The sequence below is a fragment of the Drosophila obscura genome, unplaced genomic scaffold (assembly GCF_018151105.1).
Source record: "Drosophila obscura isolate BZ-5 IFL unplaced genomic scaffold, ASM1815110v1 contig_188, whole genome shotgun sequence".
Classification (NCBI taxonomy): Eukaryota; Metazoa; Arthropoda; class Insecta; order Diptera; family Drosophilidae; genus Drosophila; species Drosophila obscura.
In genome coordinates, this window is record NW_024542776.1 from 767,029 (window position 1) to 787,861 (window position 20,833).

The 20,833-nt window shown below is 39.8% G+C and overlaps 1 protein-coding gene across 2 annotated transcripts in view; it reads left to right on the plus strand.

Annotated features, from left to right (window-relative positions):
* Positions 1-16,149, plus strand: part of LOC111081221 (gamma-tubulin complex component 2 homolog) — a 39,685-nt gene extending 23,536 nt beyond the window's left edge. Inside the window, exon 8 of one of the 2 annotated variants that reach the window (XM_041593425.1) lies at positions 15,471-16,149. In XM_041593425.1, coding sequence (XP_041449359.1) covers positions 15,471-15,710 — 240 coding nt within the window. In that variant the 3' untranslated portion in view covers positions 15,711-16,149. The remainder of the gene's footprint in view (positions 1-15,470) is intronic. The other variant, XM_041593426.1, reaches the window with a different exon arrangement.
* Positions 16,150-20,833: the final 4,684 nt, after the last annotated feature.

Here is a 20,833-nt window from a genome sequence, read left to right on the forward strand (position 1 = left end):
TTGTAAGTTATAATTTCACTCGTGTCTAAAAAACTTTGGGGGCTTAAGCCCTAAAAATTGGATTTTTAAGCAAAAATACATTTTTTCTTTTCTAAAAACTGGTTTGTTGTTTTTGTCTTGCCTCAATTTGTAAGGATATGTGTACATTTTTTCTCAGCTCATGGTTTTTGTTTTATTTAAGTTTGGTGTTTTTTTGTTCAAAAGTTAATAATTATTTTTCAGTTTTGTCGAACATATTTAACATAATTATTAATAATAGTTAATAAAAATAAATATTACACTACTCGACACGAGTTTTCCTCAAGTAACAAAACCAACTTTTTCTTAAAGATTTGGCGCTTACAAATGGTTTGATGATACATTTTTTTTCTATGGCAGAACCTTTTTTTGAAGAATTTTTGAAAACTGGTATTCTTTTTAAGCTTTTTTCAGAGGTAGCGCTTCGTTTTTCACATAACTCTAGTATCTTACGTCTGGTTGTAAAGCACTTTGCACTTTGAAAAGATAATTAAAACAGCTAGAAGTTAAGCACTTTGCTATTTTGAAAAGATAATTAAACCAGCTAGACTTAACTTCTAGCTGGTTTAATTATCTTTTCAAAACAGCCTTTAAACTTTCCTTGCTGCTGTCAACAAATAACCTCCAATTTTTTGGGTCGTAAGCTTCACCCAGTTCCTTGAATAAACCAAAAATGTCGTGGCAAATGCACATATCATCTTTCGTCGTGTAAAATTGTGCGTCAGCCAAATGACGCGTCCGGAAATGGGTTATGTTGACGTTTTCCTTTAATAAGCCGGAATCCTTTAAAAAAGATCCAAGAAACTCGGCTTTATATTTAGGAAGATCCAGGTTCCTCACCAAATCGTTCAATTGTTCCTGTGAAATAGGATTGCAAAATTTCCATTCTCCTGAATAGTTATTGCTTGAATCCGTTGTTCCATTCGACGAGGAAGATACCTCTCCTTTTTTTGCGTTTTAGGGGCGGTATTTCCTCTGAAGGACGAGCAGGAAGGGTAAAGCCGAAACCAGATTGTTTCGGGTAAACTATTTTCATGTGTTTCCCAATTCCAGTTTTCTTTACTGAACAAAAGAAATATTCGGCGCCGTGAATATCAGTTTTTTACATCGTAATCATATGCTGTTAAATTCAATCTACACATTTGACATATACAGCTTGATGCCCACTCTTCAACAAAACTTTCGGGTTTGATTTTAAAGTTTTCTTCATACTGTTTTTGGAGAGTTTCGGTAAAAGCGATTTTTATGTAGCAAAATGAGTCTGCTTGGAAAGCACATGAAAATGATCGGCCAGAGGTATCCATGACAATTGATTTTAATTAATTGTAAGATGTTTTGGTAAACACACGATCGTATTCTGAGAGAAGTCAGAACTACACTAAGGCACAGACACTATAGGCACAGAGTTATATATCCATGACTATGATTAGGTAGGCGCGACGAGATCCAATTTGTGTGGACCTGCACTTATGAGAATATAAAGGAAACATTTGACCTGAATAGGTATCCTACCTCAGATAACGAAAAAAGTAACTGTCAACAACATTTCATACCAAAGGAAAGCGATCAGGTACCAAATGTACAACCCTTTTTCGTTTGCTTTGTTCCCAATTGGCAGTTGGGCCCGCAACCTTCCAAAAGGTATTTTTTGTTAAATTTTTTCATTTTCTAGGTTTGGTTAACGAATTTTAGCTACAAAGTCGAGCGATACCTTAAACGACGCCAAATTAATGCACCTATATACAAAAAAATAGAGGACAGGACAGGATATAATTTTCGTAAAAAATACCGCACAAAAATCATCATTTTTGCATTTCAATGCTTTATATTTCCCAGACGGTAAGCTGAAATCACAAAACGTTTGGGCTTAACTTCTAGCTGTTTTAATTATCTTTTCAAAATAGCAAAGTTCTTGACAACCAGACGTAAGATACTAAAGTTATGTACAAAAAAACAAGCGCTACCTCTGAAAAAAGAAAAGCTTAAAAAAAGCTTAAAAAATTCTTCAAAAAAATTTCTGCCAAAGAAAAAAAAGCATAATTCTTAAAAAAATGTTAAAGCCCCAAATCTATCAGAAAAAGTGGGTTTGGATCCTTGAGGAAAAAAAAGTTCGATTTTGTCGGGTAGTGTTATTATTATTATTGATCCCAAAGTATACGGATATACAAAACTTTGCTTTAAAAAACGCCTCGTTTTTTTCGGGTACATCTTTCTCCCAAAATGTCCCAAACCGCCAAACATAGAATATATATTTGTATTTAAACATTGATTGGATTAAGTAGAAGCAGTCACAAATGAGCACGCTTCAGTGTTTTCAAAACAGATATCTATTCCAATAAATTCTCCTCGTCAATGTTGGCCTCATCAACATGGTCTTTATTACCATCATCCATGCCCAGCAACATGATTAGATTGTGCAAGAGTTGGCAGTTGGGCCCGCAACCTTCCAAAAGGTATTTTTTTTGTTAATTTTTTCCATTTTTTAGTTTTGTGGTTGTGCAAATCCGAATGATGGACAACTATTCTTTTGCCGTTAGGCACGAGTATATGGTTGGATGGTAGACACGGAACCGGACAGACCGACAGAGAAACTTGTACGCTGGTGCGACTTCAGAATATGAGTGAATGTATTTTGGCAGCGTCGCCCTCTTCATGAGCGGCCGCTGCTAGCATAAGTTTCGTTCGTATAAGAGACTAGATCTAACATTTCAAGAGCGTTAACATAAATTCAAGTACATTTCAATTGCTAGGGTCTTAACATTTAAACAAAGGCGAGTGATTTGCCTCAACATCGGCCGCGTTGACAGCCTATAGGCTTCAATATGTTGGAATCGGTGCCACTGCTTATAAATTCCGGCCTTAGTACTCACTACGGCCACGCGAACCTTTCCGTCGGCTCCTGGGATTGCCTCCTCCACAACTCCTATGAGCCACATTTGAGGGGGCACGTTGTACTCGTGGATTGCCACCACTCTGCCTGGCTCCAGATTGGCGACCTCCTTGGACCACTTCCCTCGCTGCTGAAGGCTGAGAAGATAGTCTCTGGACCAATCTTTCCAGAATTTTTGCTTGATGGCAGAGACGAGCTGCCATCGTTGCAGATACGATAGGCTGTTGTCTGGTCTGGGCAGCTCTGATTCGGGCGGCAGCGAAACTAGCATTCTGCCTACTAGTAGATGCGCGGGAGTCAGCACCTCCCCTTCGTTGGGACTGCCGCTGTCGACCACCAATAGCCTGGAGTTAAGTACGGCCTCGACTTCCACGAGAACCGTATGCAGCTCGTCCTCCTTGAGCACTGCGTTGCCCATGGCCCTGAGCAGCAAATGTTTGGCGGACTTCACCGCTGACTCCCACAGGCCTTCAATGTGCGGAGCTCGAGGAGGGATGAACTCCACCGAAAACCGGTGGGCCGCAGCATAAGCCTTGAGAGCCTCGTCCTTGGCATCCATGCCCTCCATACGCTCCTTGAGCATGCGAGCTGCACCAACAAAATTCGTGGCGTTCTCGCAATAAAGCTTGACAAGGGCCCCACGACGTCCAAAAAACCTGAATAAACACAATATAAAGGTATTAGAAGTCAAGTCTTTCACAATATCTAGGTGTACAGCCTTAGATGCGAAGCAGACGAACACTGACTTTAATGACTTTTTTTTTTTTGTCAATCTCCTGCTAAAATGCGTCTCTTTGAACAGCTTGAACTGCTGCTAGAAACGCTGCGCCGAGCTCGTCTGATGACGGACAAGTACTCCTCCTAGTTACTCCTTTCCTTTTATTTATGAACCGACGGATATATGCAATTGTGCCTACCACTTTCCTATATGATGATGAATTTTCTATGAGGGTGAGAATTGGATTGACTTCGACATCGGCCGCGATAAGCGCAGTGGCTTCCTTCTTTTTCTCCAATGACGCATCCGCTTCTGTCAACTGCAGGGGAGAATTTTGAGGCCAATGTTTGGATTCTTGCTGCAAGAACAACGGGCCATCAAACCATAGTACTGAATTTAGGTCTGCCACCGATGATCCTCGAGATACTAGGTCTGCGGGATTTTCTTTGTTGGGCACATGTCTCCATAGGGCTGTCGAAGTGATATCCTGTATCTCTGCAACTCGATTCGAAACAAACGTAGTTAGATGGGAGGGATGAGTTTGCAGCCAATGTAAAACAACTTTCGAATCTGACCACAATAAGACCTTTTCTACGGGACAATCGATCATGGACCGAACTTCCTCCCACAACTTTGCCAAAAGATGAGCGGCACATAACTCTAATCTTGGGATTGTTTTCGTCTTTAAGGGTGCTACCCTAGATTTTGCAGTTAATAATTTAACGGAGACTCCATTTGCTAAGGAATCCCGAACATAAATACAACAGCCATATGCTCGCGTGGACGCATCTGCAAACCCATGTATTTGACATCGAATGTTTGCGCTGGCTCCTACAAATCGCGGAACGGTGATGTAATGCAATCTTTGCATATCCAAGGCCATTGATTTCCATTTGTTGTGTACGTTCGAGGGAATGGGATCGTCCCAACCAAGACTTAATAGCCAAATTTCCTGCAAGAATATTTTTGCATTGGTAATCGCCGGACATAGCAGACCCAAGGGATCGAAAAGACTGGCTACGACAGACAATATTGCTCTCTTGGTTGTAGTTTCGGACGAGCTTATTGGCTTCAGACAATATTTGAAAACGTCTGTTTGTGGGTTCCAAATCAGACCAAGAGTTTTACAATCTTGCTGATCTCCATTCGGAATGACAAGATTTTCTTGCTGATTCTCATATAGTGGATAATTCGCAGCCCATTTCGTCAGCACAAATCCTGCTGGCTCTAGGATTTCAACTAATTGTTGACGCAATATCTTTAGCTCAGATTTCGTGTCCGCTCCTGTAAGCAGATCGTCCACATAAAAATATGAGGCAAGAGATCTTGATCCAATTGGATGCGAATTTGCATGAGTGTCGCTCAGATACTTCAAACACCTTACAGCCAAAAACGGTGCACTGGCAGTGCCATAGGTTACCGTATTGAGACGGAACACTTGCAAAGGGTCTGAATTTGTCCGTCTCCACGTAATTAATTGGAATTTTCGCTGCGCCTCGTCAACTTGGATTTGACGGTACAGTTTCGTAATGTCTGCTGTAAGAGCGAATTTGCGACAACGAAACCTCAGCAACGTGGCATAAAGGCACGGCTGGATGGTTGCTCCAACCATTAGTAAATCATTGAGCGCGACTTGGCTCGAAGTTTTGCACGACGCATCGAATACCACTCTTAGCTTAGTGGATGTGCTTTGAGGTCGTTCCATACATTGATACGGTATGAAGAAATGCGGCTCTACCGGGATTGAATTTTCAATTGCAGTCATGTGGCCTAGCTACAGGTATTCCTCCATAAACTCCATAAAAATTGTCTTTACGGAAGGTTTTTGGCATAATTGTAACGTCCTAACTTTTGTTGGCCTGAAATGCAACGATTGGGATTCGCCTTCTGGCCGCTGACATCTCAAGTCACTCAAAAGCTGGTTCGCGTGATGTTTCACAGAAAGTAACACCACCCCCTATTGTACCTCTCGTCCAACAGAGCCCCCCTCTGACTCGATACAACCCTTTAGTAGTCCCCTGTTACCGGATATAATGGCTACACTATCTTCTAAAAGCGGTTGCACTAGAGCAGACGAGCGAATGCAGGTGGTTTTGCTGCTGGTGGAGTGGTCGGGGGGGACTCTCTGGCATCAGCTAGCGTATCAGCCTGGGGGGGTTCTTGACACCTCCACTCAACACACCTACAGCACATATTATCAAGAGTCCCGTAAAGTCGGATGACCTTACACGCAGCACTAACATAACACAAGAAAAAGAGAATAATTCAAATACATGGGGACTCAAACCTATCCGATTGCGATTACCGAGCTGTTATGGTAATGCTTCTGTCTCTATACCAGGGGTCGGCACACAGACTCACACATTTTTTTGGTGCGTTTGTGTGCGAAAACAACAGACACGAAGTCAAATACGTTACTTATTTCTCTGCCGCTGCGAAAGCCGAAGAATTGTGCATAGGGCACATGAATGCTTCTCTGCCGCTGAGGCAAGCGGGCAGAATATGAAGCCGTTTGTGCATAGGCCGAAGCATGTTTCTCTGCCGCGACGTCAGCAGAGCAGAATTTTCTCTGCTGGTACGTCATCAGGCAGAATAACGAAACCACACGAAGTCTTTACGCTGTACGTGTGCCGACTGCGCTGCCCGAAATTTTTTCCTATGCACAGTGCATACGACGCTGCCGACCTCTGCTCTATACCCACCCTACCAATGATCTTCCAATGGCAATGATATTCGGAAGATCCCTTTCCGGTTACAACACCGTAGTTACCCCCTTTTTTAACCCATTCAGGAAAACCTAACACTCTGGCTTACTCCATTCTTAATATGTATTTATTTTAATAAAAACACAATTTTTCCATAACTTCATCCTCCTTCTTAAACATAAGTGTTATTCAGATGCACATGATAGTAATCTACATAAGTATAAGAATAGAAAGAACGATCAAAACAATACGAAATGAAATGCTGCTTCTGCTTGTGCAGGTCATAATTAGAATATTCTTCCTCCTACGAATATGCGAACAAAACAAACTTGTATAACGCTATTGTATCGTAGTGCTCTGCTATTTCCCTGGCTTTCTTCTTCATCGTTTATTTCTTGCCAATAATTTTGTTTTCTTTTTCACTTATTTTCTTCATTTTTACTTTACTTACGGGTTTCGCAATATTTTGGTGTGGTATAACATACAAATATCCAATTTACATACTCTACATGGGTCTGTCGACACTTCACTCACCCTTCCTGTCCGCCGAAGGCCTTCGTCGTTGCGACGGGGTTTAGTTTTCTCCTGTTTCACTAATAAAATATAATTGTTATTTATATGTTTTACCACTATTTCTACCCAATTTATTAACTTGCGCGTTTGCAGTTTAGCTTGTTCTGTTCGTTTGCATTTTCTTTTCGTTTCTGTATTCTTTCGCTTTTCGTTTTCTGCTTCGGTTACGTTACGTTAAATGTTTTTCTGTACAATAGATCAGACACTCAAGGAAAAGAGCAAAACCAAAAGAGACCAGAACAGGCTTCGGTGCACCGAGTCGACTGCTGAATACTCTGACACGATTTCAAATTCCGAAATGCGAAATCTGCACTACGTAAAGTAGCTTGGCTGGCTAATGCAACTGCTCCAAGGGGGTGAAATTAATACTCTCTTAGACGATTGTGCTGAAGCTGTGGTGTAGTACGAAACTGGAGTTTAGGCCGCTGCTGCTGACGCCTTGACAGAAATTCGCCGTTATCTCCCGAGCTTCATTGACCTGTTGTTTCACCTTCTCTGCTTTCTGCACACTCAAACCAGGGGACTCTCGCGTCGAAGATGCTAGCGCTTCTTTTCTCGGGGTATACTCCAACCCTCGAGACGTGAGTGCCTAGGCTAGGGAAATTGCATATTGTAACTGCCTAGTTTTTCCAACAAATTCACACTCACCATAAAAATATCTAAATACACTGATTTTAATTGTTTTCCCTCTTCGATTTATTAGTTTAATTAAACAAACTGCCAGCGGATGTTTCGAAATTTCTTGGATTTAAATTTGTCTGGTATGCGCGTTGTCTCTCTTTTCCTTGATATTCACAATGCCACTGATACGTCTGCTCCGTAGAGTGATTGGAAGCAAAAAGAACTACTGTCCGCTTACTGAGCTGCTCAATGCCCCCAAGTAGATCCCACAAGAGAAGAGAGATGTCAGTTTTGACATCTCGTCGTTCTCGCTCCTCTCTTGCCTCTCATACATTATGCGTTATTGCCAAATTAATGCCATTTTACCTCTGTAAACTCCCAACTACATTTGAAATTTTACCTCTGTAAACTCCCAACTACATTTCAAATTTTAACTCCCGCAAACTATCCACTACATAATCGCCTTTCTAAAGACAAAAATCGTCTTCTGGCCGTCTCAAACGACGAACCGCGAGATGTCGGGCTTGACTTGAATGGCAAAGAAACTTGCAATCGACTGGAGGGTAATCGTGTGATAGTGTCAATAAAAGATTTTTCACACACAGTTTCTTCGGGGGTATACAGTCTTTCTATAGACGCATTTGGAACATTTTCCAACTCCCAGAAAAGTTGTACAAGATTTTCAAGAGGGCAAAACTCCTGCAATGTGCTCACCATAGAGCATGCTTCCGTACTTCGGGGTCCCTTGGATCTGCAGCGACCAGACACCACCCACCCAAAGACGGAATTTTGCAAATTTAGCGCGTTTTGTAGTTTTAATTGGCCGTCTTTAAGTATTTCAAAGAAGGCATCAGCTCCAAGCGAAAATTCCCTTTTTTGGTTTTTATGGAAACCTGGATCGGCCAGTGTGAAATCTTTAGGAATTGTCAGCGAGTCTAACGGAACAGCTTTCTCTGGGTGATACGAAAATATCGATTTTAAAATGACGAAGTCAGTGGTTATTTCAAATTGATGAACACGAGAACAGACTGTTGTTTGCACCATTTGGTGCGCAGCCAAGCTAGTCTTTCCGATTCCCAATAAGTTAATATTTTTACGAATCCGTTTCAATTTTAAGTTTCGAGCGAGCTCCTCGGTAATAAAATTCACTTGCGAGCCCGAATCCAGTAGTACCCTGGCTGGCTGACGCTGACAAGAGCCACCTTTAATGTCCACAATCGCTGTGGCCAGAACTACCTGATCTGAATCCACTGCCATAGCATGATTCGACGACAACTGATTTGTACTCTCAGCAGCTACCGCTCCCTGAGACCCGACAGCCACACGGGCGGTTGGCGTTACGCCCGAGTAAACATTATGGCGGTGCAACAATGTGTGGTGGGGCTTTGAGCATACTCGGCAATGGTTAGACTTGCAGGCTGAGACATTATGCCCTTTTCGCAAACAATTTATACATAGCGGGATTCCCTTTACAAACCTTAATCGAGTCATGACGGACACATCTGAGAATGACGAACAATTTGTAATGCAATAATCCACTGACTTGCAATACGCGCAACTTGTTTCCTGACCCTTGTTTGCTTGGGCTACAGCAAGTGATGTTTTTCCAAATTTCCTATTTTTGGGTTCTTGGGAGCCCTTTCGACCCCTTAACCGCCCGGAAATAGATTCGTCAGCCGACAAATGCTGATAACGCTTGTTCAATGAAGCAACAAACTCTGTCCACGACGGAATCTTTTGATAATCCAAATTTTCCTTCCATCTAGAGTGAGTCTTCGCGTCAACTTTCGCAAGAACAAGGTGTATCAGAAGGGCGTGAGCAATAACCTTGTTATCCCCCACTGACAGTAACGATTCGTATATGGCAGATGCCGTGTCGATGAGTGACCGTAAAGCGCTTGCCGATGGCGCCTGCATCGCCGGTAACTCAAAGAGTCTAGATACGCCATCAAGGAAGATAAGGCACTCATTATGATAAACCTGCTTTAGCCTTGGAATAATTCTGATCCGTCACCGGGAAAGCCTTGACGGTACCTAATGCTTCGTTTTCTAAACAATTCAATAAGTGATTGAATTTTTCGACGTTGCTTAAAGACATGTCACAATCTATAATGATCGAAAATAAACCCATGAAATTCAGAATAGCTCCCACCAAACTTTGGCAATTTCATCTTGGGCAGATGACGTGTATGTGACATGGTGGTGTTTAGGGCTGACTCGTCCGACGGTAAGCTTATCTGGCCTTTTAAGAGACATTAATGACGCTTTAGTTGAGACGCACAACTCTTCAAGATCGGATCGCGATGCTAAGTCTGGGTCAATATAATCAATTTGCAATTGCAAAGAGAATGCGCAATCTATATATGTATCCAAAATACTTAAACGAAAATCAAGCTCCTATTGGTTAGACGACATTTTTTTGCTTTCTATTGCTTTTGCTGTTCTGTCAATATCTCTTTTTACTGAGTTTAACTTCCTCAAAAGATTACCTGAATCGTCTTCTTCCACCATAGAAGTATTGCAACTTGAACCACCTCGACGTTTTCCAGGCATTATGAAGATATTAAATAACGAGAAGGAACGTGTGAGTCGCTTCTAAAGACGCGATTCTACTTATACCCGTACTCAGTCAGTATTTACATTTTTGAGCATATGATTTTTTAGAATTTTAGAATTAAAAAAAAATTTTACATTTTACATTTTTTTGCTACATCTGTTATCTACATCTACATCTATGTACAATGTATATTTTACATCTAACATGTAGATTATAGATGTACCATTCAGATTCTACATCTTCTCCGCTAGGGGTTGCTCGCGCACTGAACGCGGCAGAGTGTGCGAGCGAAAAGGAAAATGAGTTGTGTTGTCGTTTGCTGGAGGGGGGGCAGGGGAAGCAACTGAAAATGAATTTCGTCATTCTGGCTATAATTATTATCCGATCTGATTCAGATTCGGCAGTCTGGTAGATATGGGCATTCTCTACGATACTGCGTTTTTAGTTTTATCGTATCTTTAAAAATGTGCCTGCCACAGATTTTCGTTCTTTGTGGGGGCGGAAGGGGGCGGGGCGAAATTTTGAAATACACTTGTAACAGTGGGATATCACATGAGTCTGGAAACCAAATTTGGTTGCCCTAGCTCTTATAGTCTCTGAGATCTAGGCGGTCATCGAGACAGACAGACAGACAGACAGACGGACAGACAGACATGGCTATATCGACTCGGCTCTGATGGCTATGTTTGGCTATGCTTCGGTTTATCGACGAGAGATAGAGAGAGCGAAACGAAAAAGCAGCAACAAGCATTAAATTTGTGGGCTCGGGTCTGCTGATTACACTACTCGACAAAACCGAACTTTTTTTTTTCTCAAGGATGCAAACCGACTTTTTCTGGTAGATATGGGGCTTTAAAATTTTTTAAAGAATTATGGTTTTTTTTCTATGGCAGAACTTTTTTTTGAAGAATTTTTGAAGTCTGGTATTTTTTTTTAAAGATTTTTTCAGAGGTAGCGATAGTTTTTTTCACATAACTTTAATATCTTACGTCTGGTTGTACAGAACTTTGCTATTTTGAAAAGGTAATTAAAACAGCTAGAAGTTGAGCCCAAATACTTTGTGATTTCAGCTTACCGTCTGGGAAATATAAAGCATTGAAATGCAAAAATGATGATTTTTGTGGGGTATTTTTAACGAAATTTTGACTTTAAAAACTCAGGAAAAGTCGAAAAAAAATTATATCTTGTGTCCTCTATTTTTTTGTGTATAGGTGCGTTGGCGTCTAGGTAATTTGGCGTCGTTTAAGGTATCGCTCATTAAAATCTATGGAGAGACTTTGGAGCTAAAATTCGTTAACCAAACCTAAAATATGGAAAAAATGCACAAAAAATACCTTTTTGAAGGCGGCGGGCCCAACTGCCAATTGGGAACAAAGCAAACGAAAAAGGGTTGTACATTTGGTACCTGTTCGCTTTTTTCGTTATCAGAGGTAGGATACCTATTCAGGTCAAATATTTCCTTTATATTCTCACAAGTGCAGGTCCACAAAAATTGGATGTTTCTTTCGTTGTGCCCAATCTGAGGTATGGGTACCTGTTCAGGTCAAATGTTGACCTTTATTTTTACACAAATTAGACGTTTGTCGCTTCTACCTATTCATATTTCAATTAAACCAAAGTAGAAATACCTGAGATATAGAATTTCATTCCCTAACCCATACAACAATCAGTAATTTTTAGACTTTTTAGTCAATTCTAAGGATATACAAACTTTTTATTTTTTACTGCTTGTTACTGTTCATAAAATAATTTAAGTTTTCTGGCTGTCTTCCTTTGTCACTCCAATCAGATTCCCTTATGAGAGTCCACACATAGTCGCCCATCATGTTTTCATTCCAAACACCTTGATAACGTTGTTCCATAGCCTTTAATTGTTGGTGAAATCTCTCTCCGTGTTCATCACTAACGTCCCCTAGGTTTGTCGGAAAAAAGTCCAAGTGGGAGTGTAGGAAATGGATTTTTAGTGACATGTTGGCTCCAATTTTTTCATAATTCTCAATTAGGTCTTGAACGATATTAACGTAATCATCACTCTTGCTGTTGCCAAGAAAATTTGCTACTACCATTCGGAATGAGTTCCAAGCTGCTTTTTCATTCGTAGATAAAATATTTTCAAATCCATCATCTTTTAGTAGTTTTCGAATTTGGGGGCCATCAAATACTCCTTCTTTCACTTTTGCCAGCGACAGACGTGGAAAAACAGTTTTTAGGTAACTCGTCGATTCACCTTCCTTATCCAGTGCTTTAACAAAATTTTTCATTAGTCCCAGCTTAATGTGTAATGGTGGTAAAATAACGTCTTCAAACTTCACGAGAGCTGCATTCTTTACATTGTAATTTTCCAAAGTATGTTCCTCCCGTTTTGGCCAGAGTTTTGTTGAATAATGCTGTTCTCTAGCTCTACTATCCCATAGGCACAGGAAGCAGCAGTGTTTTGTGTAACCACCTTGCAATCCCGTTAACATGGCTACAACCTTCAAGTCACACGCGACCTTCCACTGGTGTTCTTTATATTTTATGTTTACAAACAACTTAGCCATTGTTTGATATGTTTCCTTCATATTAACAGCATGGGCGATAAGAACAGACGGCTTTTGGTTTCCATTATGTAGCAAAACAGCCTTTAAACTTTCCTTACTGCTGTCAACAAATAACCTCCAATCTTTTGGGTCGTACGCTTCACCAAGTTGCTTGAAGAGTCCGAAAATGTCGTGGCAAACGCACATGTCATCCTTCGTCATATAAAATTGTGCGTGAACCAAATGACGCGTCCGCAAATGAGTTATTTTGACACCTTCCTTCAATAAACGTGCATCCTTTAAAAAAGATCCAAGCAGCTCGGATTTATTTTTAGGAAGATCCAGGATCCTCACCAAATCGTTCAATTGTTCCTGTGAAATAGGATTGCAAAATTTCCATTCTCCTGAATAGTTATTGCTTGAATCCGTTGTTCCATTCGACGAGGAAGATACCTCTCCTTTTTGGCGTTTTAGGGGCGGTATTTCCTCGGAAGGAGCAGGAAGGGTAAAGCCGAAGCCAGATTGTTTCGGGTAAACTATTTTCAAGTGTTTCCCAATTCCAGTTTTCTTTACTGAACAAAAGAAACATTCGGCGCCGTGAATATCTGTTTTTTTCCACATCATTGGACTACCAAAGTTAAATTGTTTTCTAAAAAAAATTGTAAGAAAAAAATAATGTTTAGAATTTTGGGAAAAGTTAATAGTTTTGTGGATTAGAGTTACTTACTTTTCGTCGTAATCATATGCTGTTAAATTCAATCTACACATTTGACATATACAGCTTGGTGCCCACTCTTCAACAAAACTTTCGGGTTTGATTTTAAAGTTTTCTTCATACTGTTTTTGGAGAGTTTCGGTAAAAGCGATTTTTATTTCGTTGATCATCATGTACTTACCACATATGTAGCAAAATGAGTCTGCTTGGAAAGCACATGCAAATGATCGGCCAGAGGTATCCATGACAATTGATTTTAATTAATTGCAAGATGTTTTGGTAAACACACGATCGTATTCTGAGGGAAGTCAAAACTACACTAAGGCACAGACATTATAGGCACAGAGTTATATATCCATGACTATGAATAGGTAGACGCGACGAGATCCAATTTTTGTGGACCTGCACTTGTGAGAATATAAAGGAAATATTTGACCTGAATAGGTATCCTACCTCTGATAACGAAAAAAGTAACTGTCAACAACATTTCATACCAAAGGAACGCGAACAGGTACCAAATGTACAACCCTTTTTCGTTTGCTTTGTTCCCAATTGGCAGTTGGGCCCGCCGCCTTCAAAAAGGTATTTTTTGTGCATTTTTTCCATATTTTAGGTTTGGTTAACGAATTTTAGCTCCAAAGTCTCTCCATAGATTTTAATGAGCGATACCTTAAACGACGCCAAATTAACGCACCTATACACAAAAAAATAGAGGACACAAGAGTTTTCAAAGTCAAAATTTCGTAAAAAATACCGCACAAAAATCATCATTTTTGCATTTCAATGCTTTATATTTCCCAGACGGTAAGCTGTAATCACAAAGTGTTTGGGCTTAACTTCTAGCTGTTTTAATTATCTTTTCAAAATAGCAAAGTTCTTTACAACCAGACGTAAGATACTAAAGTTATGTGAAAAAAACTATCGCTACCTCTGAAAAAAGCTAAAAAAAAAATACCAGATTTAAAAAATTCTGCAAAAAAAAGTTCTGCCATAGAAAAAAAAAAATATCATCAAACCATTTCTAAGCCCCAAATCTTTAATAAAAAGTTGGTTTTGTTCCTTGAGGAAAAATCGTGTTGAGTAGTGTAATTTGTGTGTCAAGGCAAACTTGATTCAGTGTGATTTTTACGGAAGAACTTTTTTTTAAATGGCAACGGCATTACCGGTAATGGCAATGGCAAAGTGCATTACGACCAGTTCATCACATAGATTAGGAGCTTTTAATTTTTAAGAATTCTGTTTTTTTTTTCCATGGCAGAACTTTTTTTGAAGAAATTTTTTAAATTGGTATTTTTTTATGCTTTTATCAGAGGTAGCGCTTCTTTTATTCACATAACTTAACTATCTTACATCTGGTTGTAATGAACTTTGCCATTCTCAAAAGCTAATAAATGCATCTGTAAAGAAAATCTGAATACTTTATAGCTTCAGCTTACCATATTAGGCTTTCAAATGCAAAATTTATGATTATTGTGCGGTATTTTTTTTTTAAATTTGGATTTTAAGAACTCAGGAAAATTCGCAAAAAAAATATATCCTGTGTACCTAAAGTATTGTTTATTAAAATCTATGGAGAAATTTCTATGCTAAAATTGGTGCAACGTTTGTTTACTTGGTATGTAATTCCAATTTTTCTACATGTAAAATTTAAAAAATGTCAAAACAAGCATTGCTTTGAGGTCCATCCACGTTCCAAACGGTAAAATGTGATTTTCGGAGGGTTGGTCAAACAATTTTAGTTCAAGAAACGCAATATCGTAGAGAATTATTAAATCTACCAGATTGCCGAATTAGGGTTAGATCGGATCATTACTATAGCCCAGAATGAAGAAATACATTACATACAATACATGCCCACAATAGATAGGGCCGCACCGACCTCTTTGTTATTTTCATAAGTGCATTAATTTGGAGTCGTTTAAGGTATCGTTCACAAAGTTTATGGATAAACGGTTGGCTAAAATGTGAGTTGTAGGAGTATTCTTTTAACGTCAAGGGTATATGAAACCGGCGTGTCGAAGTTAGCTTCCTTAGCCGTTTAGCTTTCGATCTTGAAATTCCTTCCAGTAGCTAAGATAATTATTCTGTACAATAGTAACGTAGAAAACATAATAAATGTGAAATGTTTAACTAAATTTATATTACTTCTGCCAGTTGGAGACCTCGTTGGATCCCACAGATACGTTTTCGGAGCGCGTAAATCGCTTCGATCAGGAATTTACCGGACTGCTGATATATTTTCTTAAGCAAATCCACAATATGGCTAAGAAGAACACCGCCGATCGCTTCATGAATCTGGTGCACCGAATTAACTTCAACGCCTTCTACTCCGATCAAATGGAAAAGCTTTGCGTCGAAGATGCCATGGCGTTAGGCCAAATGAGTAGTATGTAGTACGAAAAGCATAGAAAAAGAAAATGGGGTATAAAATAATAAAAAAAATTTAAATATGTATTTAATTATTTATAATTGTAATTATTTATATATCATTCCTCGTCTTTCATAGCCCACACTAAATATGTTTCATTTAGCTGTAAGTATATATTACGTTAGATCGCTTCAATAAACTATAAAAAATTAGTTGTTGCCAATCGCGTGCAAGCAACACACATTATCCGATAGGGTTTGGTGGACTGGTCAGCCAACATAACTGTTAAACTGAATCAGTAATCAGTAATATAAACTATTTTTGCTTGCTATTTTCAGTTGAACTAAAATAATCTGATCGGTGTGTAAGGGCCAAAACAGAAAACCCTATATCCGAGAAGACCACATTACATCAAAATTGTACATTGGACCTTACAAGTAAAGTTTTCCGAAATAAACTTTGATGCTTCTATATTTTATTTGTACTGTCATAATTCTGCTGTTTTATTGGGTAAGACACTCGGCCAATGTACAGATTTCTTGGGCAGTAATTATACTAATGAAAGACACTAACGATTTTATGTTATATTTAAGATATCTTTGATGAAAATCAATATTTTTCAGTTATGTTACATCATACAATGAGTTATATGTGCATCATATTTTTATACCCGTACTCGAAGAGTTAACAGGTTTATTAGATTTGTGGTCGAAGTGGATGTGAGTAACGCACAGAAGGAAACATTTCCGACCCCATAAAGTATTTATATTCGTGATCAGCATCAATAGCATAGTCGATAAAGCCATGTCCGTCTCGATGAGCGCCTAGTTCTCAGAGACTATGTAAAAAGGCTAGGGCAACTAAATTTTGATTCTTAAATCATGTGATATCACAAATGGGAAAGAAATTTGAGTCACTACTGTGGCTGCGAAATTTTGAAATACGCTGGTCGGGGACAATAATCAAACTGATATATACAGAGCCAACGAACCATGGCTCTGGCCACGGTTCTCCGCAAATAGCGGTGTGTCAGCACCTCCGGAAAATAAAATAGTCTTAAGCAACACACACAATTACTAAAATTAAGAACTCTCGATCAACAACTCCACCCATTGTTTTCCACGCACCAATTTAAAACACCCCACCTCTTGCGTTATTTCGCCATCAGCGTTACCAGCACAAAATTCTCGATTCCCCCCACCTGTTTTGATCTACATTCAGTCATCACCTTCCACGATGTAGATTCAGCAAAAACCAATCCTAAACCAAATCCCCAACTTCAGCCATCCCCTGCCGCGATGCAGACACAGCAAAACACTTCCCCAACTCCACTGACCCACTATCCAATTGTCAACGAAGCACTAAGCTTCGACCTACTTACCCCATCCCATAATTGTTGCGCAATAATCATAAGTTAGCAATTATTAATTATTTCCGGGTCAAAGACACACAGTGGACAATCACGGTCTCAGGTCTCAGGTGGCCAAAAGGCCACACTCAGCAGGCCAGTGTAACAGTGAACTGTAAGCTAAAACGTAAACAAACACAAGCCAAAATTAAAACGAAATTAAATAAAATACCAATAAAAAAATATAACTAAAACCAAATCGCAAGCGTCATTATTGCCCTCCCGAGCCATTGCTTATTGCTTCTGCAGCCACACCGTCCGCTTTGCCTTCCCATCTTTTCGGTCATACTGGCCAACCCCAAACCTTAAGTTCCGATCAAATATACGAATTTTCTTGTAGAGAACCCTGGACAGGCTAAAGAATATCCCAGCTTGAAATAAGGTCCTCACATAACCTTATTATTCATGACTTACTGACAAAAATGACTAATATAGCTTTTCAATTTCCATTAATTAACAATTATCTGCTAACTATAAACTATAATAGGAATATACATAATTAAAGAAAAAATATAAAAGGAGAAGAAAAGAAAGGTTTTACAAATTTACTAGGTTAAGGTGAAGGTAAACGTTACGTACAATCGTATCAAGGGATAGTTCAGGAGATTTTGTATTGTAAAAGGAATTGTATTTATTGCAAAGAACACGGAAAGGTTCGTGCTGCGCGAAGTTAGATCTGCAGAAGGGTAAACGGATAGACAGGAAAGTTCGGATTGGTCTAGAAGGAACTGTAAAATGTATCTGTCCCAACAGAGTTTGGGAGTCTACAAGCCCAAGAATAGGCTTGTGAATGAATAAGACGCTATTGCAAATTCTGCGATGGTGTAAGGAGGGTAGCTCGAGTAGTTTTAGCCTGGATCGGTATGGAGGCCAGTTCAGGCTGTCTGCCAGAGTCCCAGTTCAGATTCCTAAGGGCAAAAATTAAAAATTGTTTTTGAACAGATTCAATTTGAATTTGTTGCTCTTTGTATTGAGGGCTCCATACACAAGAACAGTACTCCAATATCGGGCGTACCAATGAGACGTACAGTGATTTTGTTAAACTCGTCAAACTCTTTTGACCAACGCTAAAACTCCCTTAGCTTTGTTCACCGTTAAACCAATATGGCTGTTAAAGCAAAGCTTATGATCAAACAGGACTTCTAGGTCATTTGATGTGGAGATTCGATCCAGAGCTTGTTTTCCTAAAGATTAGGAAACCAGATGTGGAGCACGGCGGTGAAACGTCATAAGTTTGCACTTAGAGAGGTTCAAAAACAGTAGGTTAGAGGAACACCACTTATTTAATTCATCGAGGTCAAGTTGAAGGCGAGTGTGCGAGTACCAATCGGAATATAAATGAAAAACCAATTTTGACGTCATCAGCATACATTAATGTAACTGAGTTCAAAATAACTTGAGGTAAGTCTTTCACAAGCAGATTGAGCAGCAGTGGACATAAATGACTTCCTTGGGGAACACCTGAGGTTACATACACGACATTTGACAAAACATTAGAGAACAGAAGACGCTGTGTGCGTTTTGACAGATACGACGATATCCAATTTACAAGATTAGAAGGAAAACCTAACAGAGAGAGTTTATGGATCAGCAAAGTATGATTAAGTATGATTAAGAATCAAAATCTTTGCTGAAATCTGTTAAAATTACGTCAGTTTGCAAGCAGCTTTAAAAGCCTCGGTTGATTAGAGACGAGGACTCTATAAGGTTAGTCGATGTTGATCGATGACTAAGGAAACCATGTTGCGACGGGGATATTGTACTACGACATGCGTGTTGCAATTGACGAGTAACGAGGTGCAGCTCTAGCAGCTTTGGAATAGCAGAAAGTTTAGCAATACCGCGGTAGTTTTCAACGTTGGATCTAGACCCTTTTTGTGAAGAGGTAAGGTAGGATTCGTTCCAAATCACGGGGATGCAAGAACGTTAAAAAAAAAAATTAAACAGGAAGGGGCAAGGTTGGCAGAGGTCTCGAGCGCAAAACTTTAAAATACAGCTCGGAACTTTATCAGGTCCTGCAGAGAGTCAGATGTCAACCGATGACAATCCTTCAAAAACTGCGCTTTCTTCGAATAAGGGAAGAACTACTTTGTTAACATGATGAAGATAGTATGGAAAAGGGGTGGATGCGTAGGTATGCGAATAATACGTCGATTGAAAGTAGGCGGCAAAAAAATTGTCAATACCTTGAGCTGACGTTTCTGTTTTATCCAGTAAATGAAGAGACGGAGGGAGCGTTTTGAGTTGACGAACGAAAAGAATATTTTGGGATCAGTACCGAAATTTGTACTACATTGGGAAAGATATTGGTTATAACATTGACTATTGACAGTGCGAAATTTAGAGCGAACAGACGAATATTGAGCAAAGTCAGAAAAAGAACCAGTCCTCTGGTAGTTTTTATAAAGCCAGGATTTTTTATTTTTTAGGTAGGACAGATACTTGGAGAACTAGGGCGGCTTGGAGGTTATATGAACGGTAACTTCAGAAACATAGGTGTTGAGAGCAGAGTTTAACGTGTCATAAAACGAGTTGACTATTCCATTTATATCTGATAACGACTGAAGAAATGACCAATCAATTTGCAAGAAATGTAAACTTAAATCGGTGAAATTCTTTTTCCGAAAACACTTTATTCGATTTGTTGAAGGTATAATAAGCCAGGTTTCAGTAATAGCCATAGTGTCGAATTCAAAAGAGGAACTATCCGTATATATTTTGGTCAGTGTACCCAAAAGACTGCGTGCATTCTGATATTGGATGGTGAAATGGTTCCTCAGTTTTTTTAAATCTTAGGGACAGTGACTCTAGGACTCTGGGAAGAACTTCTTGGGAGAAATTTATGCAAAATAGTGTGCTCAGGTCATGCGGACGGTTCCAGAGCTTTGGATAGAATAGAATCGGAAAGAAACATTTTGAAGGTTGAAATATTACGCTTATGTTTAAAATTAAATTTAGTTATGATAAAGGCATCAGGCGGTGATTTGAGATAATGACTAAGATGTAGTTTAACATCTTCCGGTGTGGTTTCTGGGAGGAGGCGAGAGACAAAGATTGCCTTTTGAGGTACTACTGCTCTTAGTTGGAGTCCTGGGGCAGAAACGATGGCAGCAGCCGAGGCAATGGATGGAACAGAAACGGTGGCAGGAACAGTGAGGACAGTGAGTCCCGGGGCAGAAACGAAAGCACTTTCAGTAGATACTGGTGGAACAGGAACGGTGGCAGGAACAGTGGGGACGTCATCGCACATACGCACACTGGAAGCACTAACAGCGGTGTCAACAGTGATGGATAAAGTGAGTGGCATAACATTGTTAGTCGGTATAAGAAACGGATTGATTTCCGGCAAGGTATGACCACTCGGCGAAGCCAAGGATGCCGATGTATGTAGGTGAGAAGAAGGCGTTCCGATTCCAATAGGTTGCAAGAAGTTGCTGTTATCGGTGTTAGGGATTTTCCGTCTAGGAGATTCCATCAGAAGCTTGAGGCCAAGAAATTGAGATTCCAAGGTCAGGAACTTCTCTTTGAGAGCGACAAATTGCTTCCGGACATCCAGAAAGCCAGTACGAGTCTGCCTCATAAAAGTGAGCATTTCGGCCTCAATCTCCCGGCAGGCCAAACATGACCAAGTCAGACCCATACGTTTTGAGATGAGATCGTGTAGTCGTCCAAAATTACCACCACCAGCACATTTTATATGGGCGACATTGTCGCATAGCCAGTAGCTGAGGAATGAATCGC